At 39.3% G+C, this 23,335-nt stretch overlaps 1 protein-coding gene across 6 annotated transcripts in view; it reads left to right on the forward strand.

Annotated features, from left to right (window-relative positions):
* The window catches only part of GRB10 (growth factor receptor bound protein 10), a 138,693-nt gene that overhangs the window by 74,314 nt on the left and 41,044 nt on the right, over nucleotides 1-23,335 (forward strand). For all 6 annotated transcript variants that reach the window (XR_007376040.1, XM_048940247.1, XM_048940246.1 and 3 more), the window contains 2 exons: nucleotides 8,227-8,443; nucleotides 11,184-11,325. Coding sequence is in view for 5 of the 6 variants with exons in the window: in XM_048940247.1 (XP_048796204.1) it covers nucleotides 8,227-8,443; nucleotides 11,184-11,325 (359 nt within the window). In the remaining variant the exon portion in view is untranslated. The remainder of the gene's footprint in view (nucleotides 1-8,226; nucleotides 8,444-11,183; nucleotides 11,326-23,335) is intronic.

The following is a 23,335-nucleotide window of genomic DNA, read 5'->3' on the forward strand; positions in this document are numbered from 1 at the left end:
TACGACATGATCATGACTCTCCTCTGGGGTCTGCCTACCCCATGGTGTATCAAGGTTTTCTCTGATGGAACCACTGTACTTTTCTGTAGGGCTTCCTGAGGACTGGTCTCCTCCAGCTCCAGGTTTGGCCTTGAAAATAGTACCTCAGTGTCCTGTGTGGTCCTCACAGGGGTCACTTCTCTCATCAATGTTATTTTCTATCCCCTGTGTAACTGAAGCATTTTGGGTTTTAGGTTATTTTTTCCCGTCTTTACAAGCTCAACCAAACACATACTTTCTATTTAAGAGCTTTCTCAGACTTTTTCTTTAACTAGTATGTTAAAATCAGGTGACACAATAAAATGGGTCCGGGAAACCACTGAAACTAACATTCATAGAAGAAAATTGCAGATGTTACCAGTCTCTTGAAAATTAATCATGACTGGATTTTGTAACCGTCCCAGGAATGATAATCTCCCAGAGGTCTACTTAACTTCAGACTGCTTTAAGTGATCTGTTTACTCACTATTTACTCTACAGCATTGCCTCTGCAAACATGGGCTGTGCAAAAAGCCTTTTGAAAGGCTGGCGGTTGCTGCTGACAGGAGCTCTGCCATCAGTGGCTGCTGGAACCAGGGTGTGGTACGTTTGCTGACCAGCAGTTGGTCATTCCTACTGCCTGCACAGTAACACTGAATCAACTGGTGCATGTATTTGGGATTTGGTTCAAATTTTGACCTGATGCTTTTTTTAAGAATGTTTTTTTTTTTCCCCCCATTTTTTTTCTTTCTAAACTGTCAGTGTTTTCCTAGAAAATGCATGTTGGAAAGACTGAATCCCAACTTTGCATTCCCTAACTGGAGTCTTTGGGTACATAAAAGGAACTGGCCGTAAGAGAGCTCTTTTATCGTCTCCCTTGTAATTGTAAAAGTTCATAGGTATGTGTATGATCATTGTTCTAGGTGTTCTAGATGTTTTCTTAGTTTTTTGTAGGTTACTCTGTCTTACAGCAAAGTCATTAGTGCTTCAGCAGCTGTGTCTTAGAACCAAGTGAGGTTTCAGAGGTGATGTTGGAACCTACTGCAGACAGCCTTCAGTTGAGATGACAAACATAAGTGCTTTGCAGTGAAAGGCCAGCGTGACTTGACAGTTCCTAGGTTACAATTGGGAAGGTGCACAGTGGGAAATGCTTCTCAAAGTCGTCTGAATAACTGCAAACTCATCAAAGGACAAAACCATTAAAAACCTTTATTAGAGATATTATTTACCTTGATTTGTCTCTGAAATTAAACAGAGCCTCCTTATCCATGCCCTCTATCCCTTAGGTTGTCATCTTTTGTCATCTTCACTCTTTATGATGACTACTTGTTAGGTGTGAGAGCTAGGCAAGAGCTGAATTTTTCGTTATTAAACCCTGCATTTGCTCTCCATCAGAATTCCCAAAACTAGTTTTATGCGAGCAAGACTAGTCTAAGAGGATGCAACTGAATTACAACTGGAGCACAAATTTTATGTGGAGCAGATGAGGAAACTGGGATTGTTTAATGTGAAGAAGAAGAGGCTCAAGGGAGACCTTATTGGTCTCTACAACTACATAAAAGGAGGTTGTGGTGAGGTGGCAATCAGCCCCTTCTCTCATGTAAGTTGCAGTAGGATTAGAGAGAATGGCCCTCAAGTTGTTCCAGGAGAGGTTCAGGTTGAATGTTAGGAAAAATTTCTTCAGAAGTGAGGCATTGGAACAGGCTGCACAGGGTGATGGTGGAGTCACTGTCCCTGGACGTGTTCAAGAAAGTCAAGAAAGTTTAGATGTTGCACTACATCTAAACCAACCAGGGAGGTGGTTTAGTGGGGAAATATTGGTGGTAGGTGGATGGTTCGGCTGGATGATCTCGGAGATCTTTTTCAGCCTTGGTGATTCTGTGATTATTTTCTTCTGTAGGACACCTGTAACTAGTTGTTCCTGTTATCATTACTGCTTTGATTTTGACAAATACCCTTCATACGTACGTAATTCCTGTTGTTGTTACCTAGCAACATTAATTTTGTTCAATTTAGTTTGTCTTCTGTGTCAAGAAGTTTTTAAAGCATGTTGTAAGAGCAATACTGGAGTCTAACCATAAACCTTTAGCAAGATGTTTATAAAGTGAATTCTCCCCACCACCACTAATTAACGTGCCTGCGTTTTGCATTAACATTTCCAGCCTTTTTGACAGAAATTGAATTAGATGCACATGGAATTTAAAAAATTACCTGGAGAATGCAGGAGTGGCTACAAATTCCCTGATGATTTCTCTGTGTGGCATTTCAGTGAGCTCAAGGATTGCAGATGCTTGTCTCACTGTCATGCTCATTTACAGACCATCATTTCTGCTTCTTTCTCTTCTTTCCATGGCATGTTTAGCATTTGGGAAGCTGCACATACACTGATGTGACATTCCGTAAGCCAGCAACCATAGTTATAGTGTGAAGTAGAGGATTTCACTTAAGGTGATGGATGTTACTTAGAAAGTAGAGATTTCTTCAGTGCGGAGTCCCATGAGGGCACACAGGGTACACAGAAATGGGGAGTTCAGAGGTGCAGGATTGGCATTTTTAAATCAGATTAGATCACTTTGAACTCGACGATGACTGTGGGAGACAGACCTGAGCTTGTGTCTTCACACAAACATAGCAACCTCCAGGGTTCTAATGTTGAACAAATTTAGTCTTTCGATGCTGTTAGAGCTGGTTACAGCAGAGGACCTGGAAAACAGAATGAATGCATAGGATTTGCAATTTGCAGATGTTTTAAATCACTGGTCTTTTTGTTTCTTGTGTAAATCTGCCTGTCTGCGGTTCTTAATGTTGGAGGGAGTGGTTGTATGGAAGTGGAGCTGGTACTGGAAGCTGGGATGTGTCACTAAGCTGTGGCATCTCTGCTGAGGTCATGGAGGAAGAGTCAAAGAAAAATGTAGGAAATTGCTTTCCATCACCCACCCTTTCTGTTGAGGTAGATACTGCAGATATTTTAGATGTCTTTTTCCCTGTTAATCTGTTTGAGACCTTCTGTTCGTTTTAAAATAAGAATATTTTTCCTGTATTACCTACAATTTATATAGCGTTTCACTGCATAATCAAAGCAACTGTGTGTGTTCCTCTTCTTTCAGTGTTTCCTTCTGACTCCTTGAGGATCAATTAATACGTGTTCAAAGTGCCTTAGAAATATCATCCTTCAGCTTAACTTGGGTTAAATCTTGCTTTAGTTTCACCTTAGCTTTGCCAAGTAGGTTCTTGAATGTCATAGAATCATTTAACGTCAGAAAAGGCTGCTAAGATAATCTAGTCCAGCTATTTATCCATCATCACCATGCCCATTAAACCATGTCCTTAAGTGCCACCTATGTACGTTTCTTGCAAACCTCCAGGTACAGTGATGCCACCACTGCCCTGGGCAGCCTGTTCTGATGCACTGCCACCCTTTCTGAGAATAAGTTGTTTTTAGTATCTAACCTGAGCACTGAATATTCAGCACTGAAACTGATTTGGGCAAACTGATTTACCACAGGCTGTCAGATGGGGACAGAGGATCAAAATCAGCAGCTGTCCTACTGTAATATCAAGCACTTGTTTATATACACACTGTTATGTTACCTATAGTATCAAATACACTTCCATGGAGATGGAGAGGTAGTATAGCCTTCTTGTAAATCTTCTGCTGTATTCCTAGTAGCATTCACATTGGTCTTTTCTGTGAAATGATATGAGAAGTAAGGCTGAAGAAATAAATTCTGAAATGAGCGAAGAAGGAAATTACGTATATAAGTATACAGTGTTTTATCATAGCTCACTTAATTCCTGCAGTGTTTTTCATAGTATTCCCTATGAGCTGCCCAGATTGAATGTGAAAAGGGTGTTTGCTGGGCTGCCATTTAGAGAAATAAAATGTAACCTGGTCTCCAGTCCAGAGCCAGGATTCTTTCCATGTTCAGCTCCTTTTCAGTAAACAGAAGCTCTGCAGTGTAACAAGCCCCTTGACAGCTGTAGAAATACCTGCTTAATTCAGGAGGCTGCCACAGATGAAGCTGAGCAGAACTCACTTCAGCATTATCCTGCTTCAGACTAAGTGGGATCCTGCTTGTTCCCATTACTGAGCTGACACATCAAGGCCAAGAAGGACCAAAATAAGTAAATAAATTAGGATCTAGGAGACAGGGGAGGGCTAGAAAGCAGAAAGATAAATGGGACTTGGAAGTCCTTTGGTTAGGCATGGAATGAAGTTTACTCAGACCTAATTGAGTGGCTGTCATCCCACTATGGTGTGCTCAAAAACAATCAAATGGTATTCAAAGTGCTTTAATTTTTATGGAGCGTGAGAGCTTAACTTAATAACTCAATAGTGGTTTTATTTTTATAACAGAATTGTCTCTTGCCTTGGACTGATTTTTTTTTATTCTTTCTTGTAATTGAAATCATGATCTAATTTATCAAAAATATTACTTGCAACATCCAGTGGAGCTGGTTTGTGAAAGCCAAAGTTTAACAAACTGTAGGCAAAAAAGCAAAACTATGTTCAAATTGCTGCCGAAGAGTGCACTTTAGTTCTACTTGGGGAGGGGAAAAGCATGCCAGTATTGCTCACTGCCATGCCAAGTATAGGGTATAGGAAGTCTCCAGAACTGCCAGCATTTTCTCCCCCAGCAAAAACTTACTACTCAAAAAATAAAATACACATTGAAAGTTCTTTTATTTAAAAATAAAAAAAAATAAAAAAGATTGTGGGAGTTTGTCAGAGCTAGTTTTCGCCAATGTTTTCCTTGAAAAACAACTCAAGCTCAAGGCTGCTTCCATGTTTGTGCATGGAAGTGATAAGCTAGCCTCTATGCAGTTCAATTCAGAGGAAAAAAAGCAGACGTTGAATATCCTCTTCCAGTGCAGAATGTAATGTGGATTAAGGAAAATAGTTACTAGCATCCCTGGAAGCGTACCTCTGAGAGATAGCTGGGGAAAGAAAGAGCTTCCTTGGCTACCTGCAGCTCTGCCTGCTATAACCAACAAAGATAATCCTTCCACGTCAGTTACAGTATTTGGGTGTGTGTGTTTTTGGAGGCCCAGCATGATAACATGCTGACTCAGAGGCTTATGATTTTTAAATTTTGTTATTAGCTAGTAAGTCTCCTCAAAATCCAGCTCAGTCAGCATTTTATTCCATGTGTGATCTTGATAGAGGTTGAATCTCGCCGGTGGGTAGGGAAGGGTACTCTGAAGGATTGCACTGTGTCTGCAGTTTCCTTTTGGACATTATACCTGCAAATGATTAAAGCTTATCTCAGAAATCCCGTGGATCACCAGTTTTATTTTTATTTAATTGGGCTCTGTAGAGAAGTATCACAAATAGTGCTGTATTGCTTGGCAGCTGAGACATCTGCTGGCACTTCTGAGGCAGGCTGCAGCAGTGAGGTTTCCCTATTGCAATGTGCTCCAATCTCTCCAGAACGTAATGGTACTTAATAGTAAATGCCATTGTATGAAGATGAAACTGTATGAAATTCAGGATTGAAGGCTTTATCTCCACAAAGCTTTAGGATCTGCACTCCTGCAAAAGTTTTGTAGTATAGATGAAGGCTTTAATTAGCAGTGCTTCATCCCTCAAGAAAAGGAACTGACTAGAGGACCAGACTGTGGACTTCAGTGCAGCATGTTATTAAGAAAGCTCTATATTCGCCTGTCTTGTTGGAAATTGAATTTGGATGTATAATTGATATGCTTAAAAGCCTGCTAATGGCTATTCAGTGCTTTAAGAGGTTTGCTTACTGTTTTGCATGAAGTGCCTAATTTTGTGCTTTATTAAGACTTTGTATTACACCTTTGTGTCTGTTTGGTTAGTCAGGTAGGTTGTGCTGACTCTTAATTGTTCCTCATGAGTTACAATCATCTGAATGAAAACTTAATGATCTTGCACACTCATAGCCTTCTGTAGGTTGTTAATAAATTAGCACCCTCAGGGACAGAGCTATACAGACTTCCTCAGATTGTATGCCTAGACTTTCTTCCCTTCTGCTAAACAGTTGTTAGCAGTTGTAATTCACTCGTTGACTGTGTGGTCAGGGTCTTTATTCTGCACCTCCTTCACCAATCCCTAAGCTTTACTTGACAGACATCTGAAACCCTACAGCTTAGTCCTCTGGTTCTAAAGATGAATGATAAAATTGAGAAGCCACGTAATCCAGCCTCTCCCTTTCTATACTCCTACTCCTGTGGTTCCCTTCTGATTGCTCAAGAAGTGTTTTAGATATGTGTTCTCTAAACAGGATAAGAATGTGGAGGATGTAATGACATTTAAATTGCAACTCTGTCTCAAGATCCCTCAAAATAGCCTGAAAATTATTGTTGACTTTATCCAAGCAAAGCAAGGACTAGACTGTTAAAAAATGTGTGAACTGGCAGATAGAGAAGATGGTGTAGCCTAGCAAAGGTATCTTAATAGTTGGATAGTACCTGTTAAGTACAGAGTCTGAGGGAAATAGCCATGAGGAAATAAAAAAGAAGAAACCTGTTTGCGGGTGGTGGTTGGTTTTAGGGCTGTTCTTTTGTTTGTTTGTTTGTTTGTTTTAAATAGATGTTCAAACTTAGAAATGCTATGAGTATATTTTCAGTGAAGGCCAAGTGGTTCTTACTTTAGTACTGGTTGTCCTAACTTTCACTGAGGAATGTAATATTTCTAGTAATGACATGGAGCTCAGATGTATGTGCATGACCAGCACCTTTTCTCAGCAGATTTTTCAGTTTATCCAGTGCCAAGAACTATGGGTGTCAGGGTTCAAAACAAACGCAGTGTCAGTGCAGTGATACTGTTTCTGATAATGCCTACAGGAAGTTGGCACTGGTACAAAGATAACTTATGTCATCTCAAAAAAATAAAAATAAAAAAATCTGGTAGTGGGTCATAAGGTGAAAAATTGTTCCTGTTGGGTCAAGTTGGACTCAGTGATCCTTACGGGTCCCTTCCAGCTCAGGATTTTCTACAATTTCTAGAAAATGTGGCCAAAGTATCAATGTAAGTACTTATTTCAGGCAAGAATAGTATTTTAGCTCCTAGTGCTTTGTAAATGTTAGCTAGCTCTGTTGGTTGTCTCTGCGATCTCTGTCATGAACAGTTTTGAGAAATTAGAGGCAGCTGTGTTATGTTTTACTAGGCCAGCTGATATAGTTGGAAGAAAGGGCAAATTGTTGGAAACCAAGTTAATTTTGGTCTGAAGTGATTGATTACTTCACAGTGAGCATCTGAACAAAAGCAGGTATCTATGTGTGTGTTCCTCGGTGTGTTGAACTTCTGATACAGAGTAACTTGTGGCTAGGGAGTAATTAGACTGAGATTGAAGTTCAAAGAGTGGTTAGTTCAAAAGGCTCCCAGTTTTGTCTTGCAGAGTAATTACTGTTAAAGAGGAACAAATGAACATGAGTTACTTCCTTGAAGGTAAATTGGCATGTACAGGAGGGTTGGTGTACTTCTTATGGACTAATGGTGTTCCTCCAACCATGCATACCACATCCCTGGTTGATTTACTTTAAGCTCCTTAAGGCAGTAGTCTCTTCAGTGCATTTCAGGAATAAGCTTACAAAACTTCTTATAAAGTCAATGGAATGACAGTTAAAAACTCATCAAAGCCTTCAAAGCCATCACCCTTCGAAGTACTGTATCTCAAACATAGGCAAATGTGCAGATGAGGGGTTTTCAAGAAACTATAGCAATGGATTTTCACACTTAATACAATGGAGGTGTTCATCTTTCACCTTTTGACTTGTGCAACACTATATCCTTTTTTGTCTTTAGGGTACTGGATCTTCCAAGTGGTATTTATCATGCTGTTTGACAGTCTGAGCTTGATACACTGACAAGCTGAACTGAGATATTTGTGATATGTTCTTGGAAATGGATGTCTGTCAGTTTAAGTGGTGCTTCACATCAGCACTGGTATTAAAAATCTCACCAATTGTCAGTAAACACTATACATATACTAAAAAGGTCAGTAAATATTATAGTAGAAATATTTCATTCAGCTTTTTGCTGAAGAAGACAGACGTGATCATCAGTGTTTTTGTAAGTTTCTAGCTGCATTCTTTTTTCTGTAAAAGAAATAAAAATTTGTACTGTAAAGTTATAGCTACAGAATATGTAACAACTTGGCGGAAATTTAGTCATCCATCTTCCCAAATTTATTTTGTCTGCGACTTTCACGTATGTTATGCTGCTTTTACTTTGTCTTTCAGATGACGACGTGGACCTAGAAGCTTTGGTAAATGACATGAATTCATCATTTGAAAGTTTGTACTCGACGTGCAGCATGCAGTCAGAAACCACTCCACTCCTTCAGAATGGCCAGCTTAACCGCAGCCCGCTGCCCACCTCAGGATCCAGTGCCCTGCAGCCCACGTCTCCCAGGCAGAAAGTGCAGAGGTCTCAGCCCGTGCGCATTATGGCGGTCAGGTAGGACCAGAGGACTGCACACTGTTTGCTTCAAGTCATCTTGAAGCAGCTTTGAAGGAACTATGTTTTGAAATAGGAGATAAACCCCAGTAGGGTTCTTGTAGGGTCACAGTGGTCTGCTGCGCAGGAGGAAAGATTCACTGGGTAGGTGGAGGATATAGATTTTACATGTAGGTTTTGTATTTTGTAAAATGCAAACGTGCCACACTTCTACTTGTTTCAACAGTGTCTGCTGTGCCTTTGATAGCAGACATGCATAGAAGCGTAGTATTGATATCAATTTTCAGATGCAATGTCCATGTTTGGAAATAAATCCAAATGTTTGAAAACTGTTCTGCCGGCAGTACTGGCAATTAACGGCTTTTTGACTTTATATATCATGATCAGTAGTTAAATGAGGTTGCATTCAGCTAGTTTTGATATATAAAAATACCTCTCTTAGTGGAGGCTTCCTGTTGGGTCCAAGACAAATTAACATGAATGCACTGCACTTCTTTAACCATTGTACTTCTCTAACCATTCTTCCTAAAGCGCTTCCTAAAAGCGCTCTATTTCACTCGAGTGCGTTATGGTAGACTTTACAGAAAAAGAAGTGTTCAGGTTGTCTCTCTGTTGTCAGGATGGGGACTTGAATTCAAGCTTAAAGTGAAATACTCTACAACACAGACTGGTGATAACTGGAGAGTCTGTAGATAACACTGAGATTCTTAAAATCTTTTTAAGAAAGGTCAGTATGTGCAGGTATATTTCTTGAATCAGGTATATTTGGAATTTTCCTTCTAGCTGACAAAGGATTCTCTGAGACAAGTGGGGAGCAATAATAGTAGACGAAAAATCCAAGATCTAATAAGGATTGCTCCTAATTCTTTACGCTGATGTATTTCCTATGGGAATTATATTCTTAAGACAGGCAGATTTGCTGTATGAAAGTGTAGTATGCAGTTACTGTGTGCTACAGCCAAGTCAGTTAATGATGCAGTTTTTTTTACAAGTTTCAGATTTAACCTTGAATAGTGCTGTATTAACAAATTCACTCTCTAGAGCAGTATAATTCATGTTTTGTTCTAAGTATCTTAGTCAAAACACTCCTTTTAATTGTTTATGGCATTTCTAAACTTTGATACTTTCTTTGAAAGACACTCCAGCTTTCTGAACTCTGTGCTTCTGTAAATCCTATGGAGCATCACGTGTTTAACATTGAAGAAAATAATGGCAAAACTTTTATTCAGATTTAATTAGACATCTTTCTAGTACCAGGCAGTGGCCGTGTCTTTTCCTCAGCCACAACAGAATGGTTATTACTCTTGAAAGTACTGCTTTATGTTTAGCTCAGTAATAAAATAAATGATGCATGGCAGCATTCTATGCAGAGCAGAGTGCAGCATTGTCTAATTTCTGTAATCTGTAATTCCAGTTCTTATAATGGGGATCATTGCAAACATGTAGTCCAAATTTGCAATACAAAGAACTATTACACAGTTGCTGAAACGTTAAGTCCACTGTGCTGAAGAGATCTTACACAATTATTTACTTCATGCTTTACAGAAGTGTGCACACGGGTAGCACAAAAAAGGAAGCAGTCATTTCCGTAGCTCATAGTTACAGTTGGAACCTGCTATTGGCAGCAAGAAACAAAACTATTGGGTCATTCATGGAATACCAAGGCAACTTAATTAAGGGATAGAATTACCTGTGGAGCAGATTCTGTGTTTGTTAGTGATTTTATCAGCGCTGCAGTTCTGGTGTAGGCATGGAAAACGTACTCAAAATGGGACGTGTTATTAGAGGCAAAACTAACAGTTGTGTCCAAGAGGGCTCTGATAAGAGCTTGCTGAAGGTAGTAGGCTGAAGAACATACAGAAAAAAAAAGTAGCCAAATTAAGTTTTGAGTGATTTGCATTTCAAATACAGGAGTTAGTTGATTGCCTTTGGAAACTTTTACAGTTGCCACTAGGTGGTGCATTCGGCAAAGGAGTTAGAGGCAAACCTGACAGTTACCTAGCATCAGGACCAGTAGGAAAATTAAAGCAGTCTGTATGGTTATGAACAGGTGTTACATCTTTTCTAACATTTTTGTGTTAACTAGTAGACCTTCAGTTAGTGTGAGCAGTACAGGCGTACTGCAAACTAGAACTTGAAATTGTGTTGGCCCTAGTTAGACTTAATGAGATGCATCTCAGGAGATGCATGTAAAACTTGTCTAAACAGTAATCTTACGAGTAGTATAAGCTAGGATAGTGTAATTGCAGTTTATTGCTCAAGCTGAATTGCTTAGAAATAGAATGTCATATTGTAATGAAGTGACAGTATCGACTTCAACCTCAGCCTACATGCTTTACTGGGAGACATGATTGTTTGCAGATCCATGTGGAATTTGGCTCCAAATTACTGCAGTTATGTCCTCCTCCTTCTTTAGGTTTGAAATGACTTTCTGACACATGGAGCTTAAGCCTGTAAGTTCGTGCTTACAACAGAAGGTATAGACTGATATTTCTGTTTACCTTTTGTGCACGATTACCTTATTTATTCACCCAAGTGATCAAGTTATAAACAACAAAACAAACTAGATGCATTACTGGTTGTTTTTTCACATACAGTTACCTAAATTGGGCTTGCTGTTGCTGTAGCTATAGAGGTCGTTTTTTTTCTCTTTTTTTAATGTCAGTACACTGAATGGTGGAGCAGGAGATACAGGCCTGGTCATGCCAGTTTGCTCCTCTTAATGCTTCTATGTCTATAGGCGTCTACAAGAAGAAGAACAGCAATTCAGAACATCGTCGTTGCCAGCCATTCCCAATCCATTTCCAGAACTCTGCAGTCCTGCAAGTTCTCCTGTGCTGGCCCCTGGATCATTACCTCAGAGTCAACCTGCTAATAAGCATGTGAGTATGGAACAAAGCTTTCTGTCATATGTTAGCGTTCAAACCCGCAGTGAACAATTTCATTTTGAAGGCAGAGACTAGGTTTTCAGATACCTAGAAAAGTCTGTAGGCTTCGTTTGTAAGTAGGGCAGCACTAGCAAGAGAACATCTTCAGAGAGGCTTCAAAGTTTTTGTTTCTTGTTAAAGGTTTGTAAGAGTAAAGCAATTCTTTTTCAAGCATACGCATGTTGTCAATGCAGCAGTAATGCCTAATATCTTTGGAATTTCATTACCCAAGGTAATGACTTACTAATTCAGATGTCAGGTTAGGATTGGAGCAGCATCTGTGAATGTTACACAACAAGTCTAGTTGCCTCAAAGCCATTTAACAGCCTGTTTCCATTTAAAATTCATTGCCTCTATAAGAAGCTGTCTGTTTTCTTTAAGGACATGGTGCCTCATTGTTTTGCTGTTCTTCAGGAAGCAAAATACACTTCTTAGAGCATGTAACTAGGCACAGTTCCTTCTAATGGGACCGATGAGCAGAACTGTCCCATGGTTGAGTAGCTTCCCAAGTCCATTACAATGAAGTTCTTCACAGTTTTGTAAACTATGCTGTCTTGCACAGGGATTTAAAAAACAAACAAACAAAAAACAACAACACAAGAACAACAAAGTGTTGCTTATACTGAATACTGCCTTAGAATGGGTTTGCGCTTGAGTACCCACAAACATGATGTTGTTCTGTATTGCTGCTGGTTTAGTTTGTAAGTAGCTCCTATGATTGGTATGGCTGATAAAAGGGTCTGGGGAGGCGGTTCAGCTACAAGCAGTAGACCATAACATATAGTCCTGTATATTCTGCATTATTTTATATCTCTATAAACAGCTGTCAGCTTTCTTGAAAGATACAGTGCATCTTCTTTGGCTTTGCAGTATTTCTTACACATACAAAAGTTGAGATAGATAACCAAATAATGCCTGAAGAGAAAACTGAGTCATGCAGTTATAAATTTAATGTGGTCTTGTGTGAGTCCTCAGTAACTGCTAAGCAGAGAGGCTGTTCTGCCAAGGGAGTGGTAATCTGACTCTGGGGAGAGAAAATAATGGGCGATTCTCTTGTGTGTGCTGGCTGCTGCCAATAGCATGGCAGCTTTTGGAGGCAAGCTAAAGTTACAGATGAACCTGCATTTATCTTTCTAAATATTTCTCAGTTTCAGGGATTGATTGCTTTTTATTTTTGTTTCACTAGATCTTACCACACCACCAAAAGAATTGCTCTACAAAGCCCTCAGAATCCTAAGTATCTGTGTGTCATTTTTCGGTGATATTTAGAAACTAGGGGTTTAACGGTGTCTAAGAATAAAAGTAAACATACCCTAGCATGTGTAAGCAACTGGCTATAAAGACTGAATAATAGCATTTTTTCCTAAGTTCTACTTCATAATTTTCTGTTAGAAATATACTTAATCTTACAATGATAAATTGTGACAAGCCATTCCAAGGCCTAAAATAAAATACATACTTACATTGTGTAGCTGTGCATGCTGCTCAAATTTTTAATCAGACAAACCATTGTAATTGTGAAAGTTGTAGGCTGTAAGAGGAAGAGCTGAAACATTTAGGTAGTAATGACTTCTATAAATGCAGATATACTGCTCATTTCAGTTCATCAACTGATTGGAGGCAAATAAGAAACACTCGCTTAGACCGAAGGAAAGGCAGGAAGTCATCATTTTCTTCTATAAAATAGTAGAAACAGAACTGAAAAAATCCTCTAGCTTTAGAATATTGATACAATTTAAAAAAAAGTGAATTGGTGAATTGCTTCTTCATGAAGAGAAACATTTTGTTCAGTATCTCAAATGAATGTGAAGTATTGCAGGATAACAAAAAAACCTGCCCATTCAGGCTCCCCAGAGCACCTTAAGTATATTTAATCCAGTAGTAGTGCCATTCAACAGAATCTGGAAACATAATTGGTGTAAAAAAAAATCTTGAGAAATGTTACAAGTTTGTGTACCTTCATCCAATTTAAAAAAAAAGCAAACATAAACTTTGGGAATTTTGATATATTATTTTAGGATACACTTTTGTTTAGATAAGTGGGTTATAAGCTACTGGTTAACAGAGTAAATGACAAGTTTAGTTAAAGGAGGATTGCAAAAGCACATTTTAATGGCCAGCATTTAGTGAAAAGGAGCCACGTAAAAAAACAAAACAAAACAAAAAAAAACAATCAACAACAAAAAGCTTGAATACAAGCTATAGATTTAGAATGCTGAATACAAACCACGATCAAACATAATGATGCTAAATGTAAGGTTCTCTGCTTGCAGGTTATAAACAAGGATTAAAATTGGAGATTGGAATGAGCTGTTCTGCTTATATGGGTTATGCGATGTGTTAATGAAAAGGGATTCCCTGTAGCCTGCTGAGCCTTTGGGACAAGTAGGCGAAGAGCAATTGCAGTCTGTACTGCTGAGCCCCAAAAGCTCTAATCACAAGTTATGTCAAAGCACGTGGGTGGCATGGGCAAAATGTTTCCTTTGGTCAGCTTCTATCTGACGGAATAGACAGAGGACAATCTAGAGGTCCCCAAGTCATCTTGGGCTGCAGAATGATGTAGATATATTATTTGCTGGCTGCACTGACCAACATCCATGGTCTGGGGAAGTTCTGAGCTAATACAGCTGTGTGACCAAATGCTTCCTAGCATGAGAGGTTAAAAAATATGTTGTAGTTAAACAGACAAGTGCTCCTAGGAGGATTAGTGTTATTATCCTTTCTTACAATTCTGCAGGTGGAAAAAGCCCATTTTATGTTAAGTTTTATTCTGAGAAGTTTTAGATGTCAACCCAAGCAGTTCTGGATAAATTAGCACCACTGAAGTCAACAAGGTTGTGAGCACAGGGGTGGGAAAAACTGACTACCTGGGCTGCTGAATCAATAGCTACTTAAGAAAAAACATGACTGCAAATGGTTGTAATTTCATCAGCTACTGATGTGATGAGCAATATACTTCAGATGTCTCACGTTTGGAAAAATGATGACCTTTCAAGCAGTAACTGCCAAAAAGCTTTTAACTTCTTTTTCTAAACATAAAGTACGAACTAAACGTCTGAACTGAGTAAGTTTTGTCCATGAGCTTTGGCAGGCGAGCTCTGACTGGAGAGACTGCGGGACTAAGTGTTCCTATCTTTATCATGTCCTTCCAGCACCACCCATCCGCCTTCCCCACAGCGCCTGGCCACCAGCCAAGTGAAACTCCAGCAGATCTCACAACTGCCTCAGTGGCCCTGCTTTCTGCCCTGGGAAGGATGGGTGAAGGCAGGAGCAGGAAGGAAGTCCTGCTCGATGGGGGCACTCAAGACCCTTTTTCCCATGTCTGTCTTTGTGAGAAGTGTGCACACCTACAGACATGAAATCACTGCACGTCTGAGGGGGCACTGATTGCGGGTATGGAGGAAGGACAGCTGCAAGTTTTTAAACATCGTTTACTTAACCGGATAAATATGTTTGTGTAGGAAAAACAGTGACCAGAAAATTACACCAAATCGAGACCAGACATTCATCTAAAAAATTGCTAAAAGCATCAGACAGCAAGGTTACCACTAATTGAAGTCCATCTCTGTGTTGCTGGTATAAACTAAGAACTGGTTGGTAACTTAGGTTATAATTTTTGGCTGTGTACAAATATTTTGGAAAAAGTATGCAATAATTACATGTAGGTCACTGTGATGCCACAGGATATTAGTCTAAAGTATCTCGTGTGAGTCAATGAAGCTTTCAACTGTAAAAATAGGGCAAATTTCTCACATCCCCCCTCTATACAGCCCAGGCAAACTTCCAAATAGCAGTTTGATGCACCAAAATTGCTTACTCTTTTCTAGCAAATTAAATTCACAAGTGGGTATGAATTTATGTTATTCTTTTTTCCAGATTTAGTAACCCTTCAAGGGAATTCATATGAACAGACTTTTTAGTTTTGCTTTAATTCCATGTTACGATAATTTTGTTGTTGTTGTTTGTTTTTTCTTCCCGCAAAGCTTTCATATTGACTCTTTTGAAGACAAGGATGTTGATTTTGAAAAGAGAAGCTGTATAAAAGTATGAACTTTTTAATAATGAAAACTCCACGTACCAAGTTAAATTTTACATGTGTGACAGCAAATTTTTTACTTAATCTTTAAATGAAATAACACTTACTAACAAGACTTGTTGAGAACAACTGTTGACAAGAGGATGAGTGAACAAGTCTTTACTTTCTCTAAACAGGCCAAATCCTAATCCTGCACCTAGATTAACTGAGGCAATTCCTTAGGTCCAACTCAAGGGCTCTCCCTATGGCCCAACTATAAAATGTGTTTCCATGGCCGTGATGCATCATCTTCTCTTCCTCAAATCTTCCTTTGAATGAAGACTCCTAAGCTATATAATTAAATGATACATAGATCACTCTGTAGAGTATTTAACTTCTTTATTTTTTATTTTTTTTTTTAGAGAAAGTTGTGACTGGGAAAGATCAGGCCTCTGTGGTGGGGCTGTAATCTATCTGCGTAAAACTGGACCTTGTATTTGCCCTGGGTACCTTTTACCTGGAGAAACAACACTTTCCCAAACCAGATGAACTAAGTGCAGTGGACAAATACTGAGATGACATGTAGGAAAGGCATCTCATTTCTTGTCATCTTGTGACCTGTATCACGGGGATGTGTTGTCCAATTACTCTTGAAGAAATTAGGGAGTGAGCTCATGTGGTTTTGAAAATCTCAGTAGCTCATTACCGAAGATGAGACTAATGAAGGAAGTAGTAATGAGTTCACTGGACTGTGCAGCCTTAAGTGCTGATGGTGCATGCACGGTCCATGGGTGTTTGGAGGCTTTTTGGATAGAGCATTGGAGGCTGTTGGGGCCCAGGATCAGGATGGATTCAAAGCCACTATTTCTTCTTCCTCGTGCTTGTTTTGATCATGAGGCTTGGTAGGAAGAATCGAGTCTCTTCACATACTTGATTTTGGGAAGTGCCAGAACAGTAGCTGTAGTCCCAACATTGATTACGGGAAATATGAAGAGCGTCTCGCATTCAAACCGAAAAGTATGTTATTTGCTGGAGGTTTTTTTTGGTTTTGTTTTTAATGACGCAAACCTGGCCTTGCTCCCAGGCGCATTCTGGCTCTCTACCCAGAGGCGAGCATGCTGCAGGCGGGCTGTGTGCTGAGGAGTGTGGCTGCGCCGTGGGAGACGCTCTGCTAGGCCTGGCCTACCGTCTGCACTGGCAGCCCCCCGGGACTGCTGCCGTGCAGCATGGCCTGCAGCTGCCTTAACAACCCCTGTGCAGTAGCAGCACCGTTGCAATTAGCCTTCAGGACTGCCTTGTGTAAATAGTGAGTGGGCTGCAGCATAAGCTATAGTAGCTGTGCACTGCCGTATTTACACTGCTTTTATCTGCACAGCTTAGGAGTGGCCTTGCACGTTTTTTGTCGTGTAACAGTGTTCTTGGTTTCTTTTGGTAATAGTACAGTGAAAATAAAATTTAGCTATCCTCTGCTTTGATCAGGAGTTGATAGAAGTGAGAAGCTACCAGGCTGAAGGTGTGGGAAAAAATGAAAAGATGGGAGAAACTGTAATTCTTAGTGAGGCAGACAGAAGTGGGTTTTAATATAAACATCAATGCAGTAGGGAATTAAAAAAAAAAAGCGCAGAGCTATATTGAGTGATTCTAATTACACTGTAAGTGAATGTCTGAGATGAATTAGAGATGTCATAACTTTCTACTGATAGCCTTTAAGGAGCTACCCAACATCATGAGCATTGCTACGCTAAGTCTAAGCTCCCCTTGCCCTCTGTGCTGTCTGGACTCAAGGTGCAGATTCTGATCTTACTTAAGCATTCTGAATAAAAACCTTTTGGACCTCTGCTACCCAAGTAGGACAGATGCAAGAAAGCACCAGCTTGAAACAGGGAACTTTGCCCCTATGTATCCTATGTGATCTCGCAGCACCATGCTGTTTCCAGTGACCAGCAGGCGAGTTGGTCATGAGGTTGCTTCTGAAACCTGAGGTGATCCATGGCAGCCGTTAGAGAACAGGGCTAGCGCCTGCTACTGAGCTGCATGCAATCTCCTGGTGGGTGCTGTGGATGTGCACAGCGTGGGACTGGGAAGGTGCCCAACTTTTAGCTTGATTGTTGGCATCCACTTCTAGGGACAATGGGCAGAGCCGGTGTCCAGTGTTCACTTCCAAACTCTCAGAAGAGTGGCTGCACAAGTGTTGGGATTAATGCTGCTCATTCTCAGCAGGAAGAGAGGTTTTTTTTAGACTTGCAGTAATTACCTGTAGCAGTGAAGTGTGCCCACACTTAAAAAAGGCAATCTGTTTGAAATTTCTGTCTTTGCTTAGGCGATGATTGGGTGTGGTTGCAGAGAGGAAGAATGAACTTCCAAGTTCATCGGTGTGGTAACTGAATGTTTATGCATTCCTCTAAGACTTACATGTATGTCTTTGTTCCATTTCCTAAATGGAAGGAATGTTAGATGGAATTTAATAACATTTTTGCATTAGAAGAGTACTGCTGAGTTGGTTAAGTCATCATGGGACAAGTTTCAGTTCTTTGTTCCCTTGATTTATAGTCTCATTATTATCAAATTCTTATTTTATTATTGTTTCTCCTTACGGTGCAGAATTAATATTTTAAAAAGTGATTTTGTTTAATTTATGTAAGTACCTTCAGTTTTTGCTTTAACCTGACTGCAATCTGAACGTCATTCACAAAGTGTACATAAAAGTAAGTTCAATCTGAACTTTTAAGAGGCAAGCCATCACCAGTTCATAAAAGCTGCACGTCATATTCCTCCACTGGCATTAGGATTGCTTATTCCGTCCAGTGATGGATCCTGCTGCTGTGAGGGTTACTGGAGCCTGTCCATCCCACTGTATTTCAGGAAGCAAGAGTTGAAAATGTCTTCATGATGATATGAAGAATAAGTGTGTTTTTTCTCCTGTTCCTGAGGGGGAAATGATTAGCGTTTGGAAGCAAAGTGAATTAACCATCAGCTGGGAGTTGGGATGTGAGCCTGTGCTGAGCACAGAGTGTTTCTGGGTAGGGTGGAAAAAGTAATTTTATCCCAGCAGGCTTATAATAAGTGAAATTTCATTAACAGCAAAACAAAAAATCTTCCATGAGTTTTTGTGATGGGAAGAGGATGAAGGCTGGCAAGAGCTTTTAGAGCTTTGTTAGTTTCTTACCAAACAGGAGCCATCTTTCCAGCTACCCCCTTTATCCACCTAGATACACCAGCAGGCCAGACTGAGAAACTGCTCTGCTTTTTGGGGATATGTAGGTATGGCACTTGCCCATTCTCAAGGAATGGTTTCAACACTACTTTCCACTGCACATGCAATTTCCTCAGTGTGTGCTGTATTTCCAGAAACATAAGTTTATTATCATCAACTCCTGCACCTTTTGCTTGCTTCATGCCTCAGGAACAGGCTTAGAATGTTTCAGAAGGTATTGTCAGGCATACTGAAGAATGCTCAGCTGTCATGCAGGGGCTGGGTGTGAAGAAATGGCTTCAGGTGCCTTCAGTGTCTGTGTTCTGCAGCAGCAAGGGAAGCTTAAGTTATTGTGTGTAGTCTTGCATGTGTTCCTCTACTCACCTTGTTATTTACCTTTCCAGAACATGTTTCCCACCATCCTTGACAGAGTAGATAATAGGAATAGAAGCTATCCATCCCTAAGGAAAAAATATTACATAAGAAAGTAAAAATAAAATAACACGAGGTGCAAAAAGATTACAGAAAATAATATTCTAAGCTAAAAAACAACATTTTGGTAGTAGAACAGCAAGTTTTAATTTTTCAGTCATTTTTGAGCTTGTCCTTGCCTGCAAGCTGTTAGAAGCAGCTGATTACTCTTAAGTAATTTGCCATACTGCTGGAGGTCACACTTTTCCCTATTGCTTACTAAAATCCACTGAAAACAAGCAAACCACAGTATTTCCAGACCTTTTAAATACCTCTACACATACTTGCAACCGCTCTCATTCCCCAGATACTCAATGGAGTGTTATAAACTGGACACTTAGTCTATGGTAAGTGACAAGTGTCAGGTACACAATTTTAGCACAGAAGGATGCCTATCGTGCTTTAAGTTAACAATGTTCTTCACTAAGTAGTCCCAAACTCCTGATTAGTTATTTTTAAGTGTTTTTATATGTTAAGTGTATATATCCTCATATACACATATATACACTTAACATTTAAAAACATACACCTAAATATATATACTGGAGGATAGATGGCTTGCAGTGCTGTCTCACACCTTCTAAATAATCTGTGGAACAATTTGAAAAGAAACAGGCATACAGATTACCCTCCTCTTCATTAGACAAAGACTTGAAAGCTGACATTACGGGAATAGCAACAATCATACAATAAAACCTTGTATTTGCTATACTGAAAATATTTCTCTGTGTTAAATACAGTTTTATTCTATGAATGATTTCCACAGATGACCTTTGTACCTTTTTCTTTAACATGCTAAGTAGTTTGGCAAAGCACTGTAAAGCTTGTTCAAGTGAGACTGAGCCTTGGCTCTTGTGTTACAGCCTTGTCAAATCCTCTGATAGGCAGACTCAATTTCAGACTTGGAGCTATGCTCGAAGCTAATGTCATTTTGCTTGTGGTATTAGAAAGATACTAAATGTACTTAAGAACCTCATACTAATTTCATTTTCTGTGCACTTCACAGGAGGTGCTGAAGTTCAGCTTTATTCCTGAATGTTGGATTTTACTCTGACTAATGGACTAATTGTGCTTTAGTGAAGACTGTTCATACTTCTTGTTTATTTTGAGTATCTGTATGTTTCATAATTTGTGTCCTTGTCTCTCCTCCCCCCCTCCACCTTTTTTTTTTTTTTTCCTTAAACTAAACAGATGAAAAACGTAATCTTCCATCTTCTGAGAGCAATAGAGTGCTTGTGAGCTGGAGCTGGCAGGAAAGCACTGCTTTCAGTTCCAAGACTGGGGAATATATACTTCAAACTATTTGTACAGTGTGACACATTTCTTAATATTTTCTAGGATATTAATAAGACAGCAAAGTCTGTCAGGAGGCAACCAGCTATATTTTTGCAAATGTACCTTCAGTGTGATTTCCCTTTGCTCTCAGTGAACATTTAGTTCTGCGTTACACTGCAAGTTACAAAAGAGCATTTGCTTACAAGCTAATTAAGCATAGCTTAGAGCAGTACTTAATTGCAACACTTAGAGCAATACAGAGGAACTTAAAGTCAATCTAGCTAACAAGAAATTAACTTAGAGAGCTGCACAAGGTTGCTCTAGTTGCTCTGTGTGTAGGCTTCATTCTGATTGCCCTCTCTTATTTGCTTGGAATAGCACTTGAGCAATCACACAGTTGGTCTAGGAGAAATTTTAGGATTTTTAACTGAAGCAGGAAATTCTGCAAGAGGTGATATGGGCACGATGGGCTCTGTGAGTGGGTCAGGAAATTTCTCACATGGCAGCTGCTGGCTTTGAATATCTCTAGCAGTTCATCCATCGAACACATGCCCAAATGGGTCTAAGCTGAAAGACTTTGCTATGTTGGGGAATAACCATTAAAATGAAAGAGCTGAATGAACTTTATGAAGTTTCTGCAGAAAGCTTTCTATATATTACTTTCATCCCTTAAATAAATAAACAATCTAGTAGTTCTGCAGATGATTAAATAAATTTTACAGCACTTTAAACATGCTCACATCAATTTTTCTTCTTTACCTCTTTCTCGAGCCTTCTCTAACATACAGCTGTAAAAACTATGATTGTTAACTGATTCCTGTCTAGCAAAATGATTGACGATGTTGTAGATGCAAAAGATGTTTTTCCTCTAAGCCAGAACCTTACAAGTGCTAATCTCCTACATTCAGCAGCCATTAAGGAAAGGAAGAGTAATAAAATTCTAGCAAAAATAATGTAAAAAATGTTTACAGTACCAGACATCATTCACAGTGACTGCATTTCTTTATGAGCTTGCAGTAACCTCTGCATTCTGTGTCATTTATTTAATCTCTTCTACCAATCATGTGTCTTCTGAATGTACATTTATATCAGGAGGTACTGCTTAAAAGCAATATCTGGGTAAGGGCATTGAAGGAGAGCATGGAGGAAGTGCTTACTTCTCTCAGTGAGGTGCTTTGTTACTCCCTCTTAAAGTCCGTGATTGTAGGGAAGTAGAAACTAATTTATTTTCCCTCAGAATGTGACAGTATTTAAAAGGAATTTCAAACCAGTAAAGTCTCACTGAGTTCAATAAATATATCAGTAGAAAAATTTGAGAAGTATTTAAATTCTGAGTTGAGTGCAACTTACATTACATAGCGCAGCTGTATGTTTCAGTGGCAAACTTGGTTCCTTATATAAAAGGGCTTTGTCTATTATTTTCAAGTAAAAAAAAAATCTGTTGGTGCAAACTTTCACAAGGTCAGTTTTACTGACTTAACAGGTCCTTTGGAAGGCTGAGAGATTCTCCTTTTTCACTATAACCATATTTTGGGTTATTCTGAGCACTAGCAGTACTTGGAAAGGACATATTTGACTTTTCATAATGTGACTACAAATTAGGTTTATATGCTGCAGCTAAAGTACTAATATCTGGAATAAGTACTTTGCTTAGATACTGAATTGTAAAAGTTGTGCATTAATGCAAGACTTATTCAGGGTCGTTATGCACATTGAACGAGCAGTAGGAATGCCTTGTTTTTCATATTGTGTGCTGGCATTTTTTTGTTGTTGCTCGAAAGTGGTATGTAGGTGAATGAACATATCTGGTTATTCCAACTGTGGACAGTCCTTTCTTGAATCTCAGCTTGCAAGGCTTGCTATATGTCTGGAAAAAGACACTGGAGTTTCTTGCTGTGGGGGATCTTCACCTTTCTGTATCTGACCTCATATTGTGAAAGCTAGTGTCAGTGTGTGAGTGGGACTCAGTGTACGAAGTGGCACATAAACTCTAACAAGAGTTGGGTTTATTCACCCTTCGCTTATCAGACTCCTGCTGTCAGATTCCTTCAGGGTAGGTATGATAGCCCCAGTCTTTTACTGTCCTTCTGCTCAGGCACCCCTTCATTTTAAAAACAACACTTCAGTGCTACTTCAAGAAGGTATTGCTTTCCATGTTTTTGCTTATAGCCTCAAGTTTGGCCAAATTGTGTATGCTCTGCTCAAAATTCTGGTGTTCCATGTGGGAACAAAAAGTTACTTACAAAATTTTATCTTTCCCTTTGAGTTTATTCTGTATGAAAAGTAAAATAGAACTTTATAACAAATACCTCTACTAAGAGCTAATCTTAAGTAACACTTCTTTACTCTTAAGAATAGAAAGATAAAGAAATGTAATATTATTAAACCATTTATTGTGGTTTTTCACAGTGTCAAGAAATAGAATAGTCTTTTGGTGGGATTTATTTCTGTGATTAAATAGGTAATTTGAGTTGCTTGTCTGGTTGTCTCCTACTAGTTGATATAAAAGAATATCTTTCGAGAATATTCGTGACATTTTATGGTAGCAAAACTGTAGAAGATAAACTGTATTGAAGGGCCTCTTTCTCTCTCCACTGACCCTAGAACCTTAATGATAAGTGAAGACTACGTGCTTAGGTTGAGATAGATAGTGACAACTGAAATGGATGCCACCTTTGCGGTTTGGATGGAGTGCAAAAAAAAATCTTCAACTAGACAGCGATCTGTGGTGTAAGACCTTCTTTCCTTCCCTTAAGTTACTGAACTTTTTTATAAGGAGTAAGTCTTGCTTTGTTTCTGAGTGGGAGATTTATGTTGCCCGTTCACCTTATTGACTGGCCTCCTTATCAGTTACTCCACATGGCAGAAACAGCATAATTTGTGTATCGGGAGAGATGCTGGCAACCATAGGGCTAATTTTGTTTGTCATCTGTTGTAGACTTCAGAAAAATGACCAGTTTATAACTAGATTCTTGTCGTATAGATTAATTAAAGCCAGTGTTCCTCCACAC

The sequence above is a fragment of the Lagopus muta genome, chromosome 3 (assembly GCF_023343835.1).
Source record: "Lagopus muta isolate bLagMut1 chromosome 3, bLagMut1 primary, whole genome shotgun sequence".
NCBI lineage: Eukaryota > Metazoa > Chordata > Aves > Galliformes > Phasianidae > Lagopus > Lagopus muta.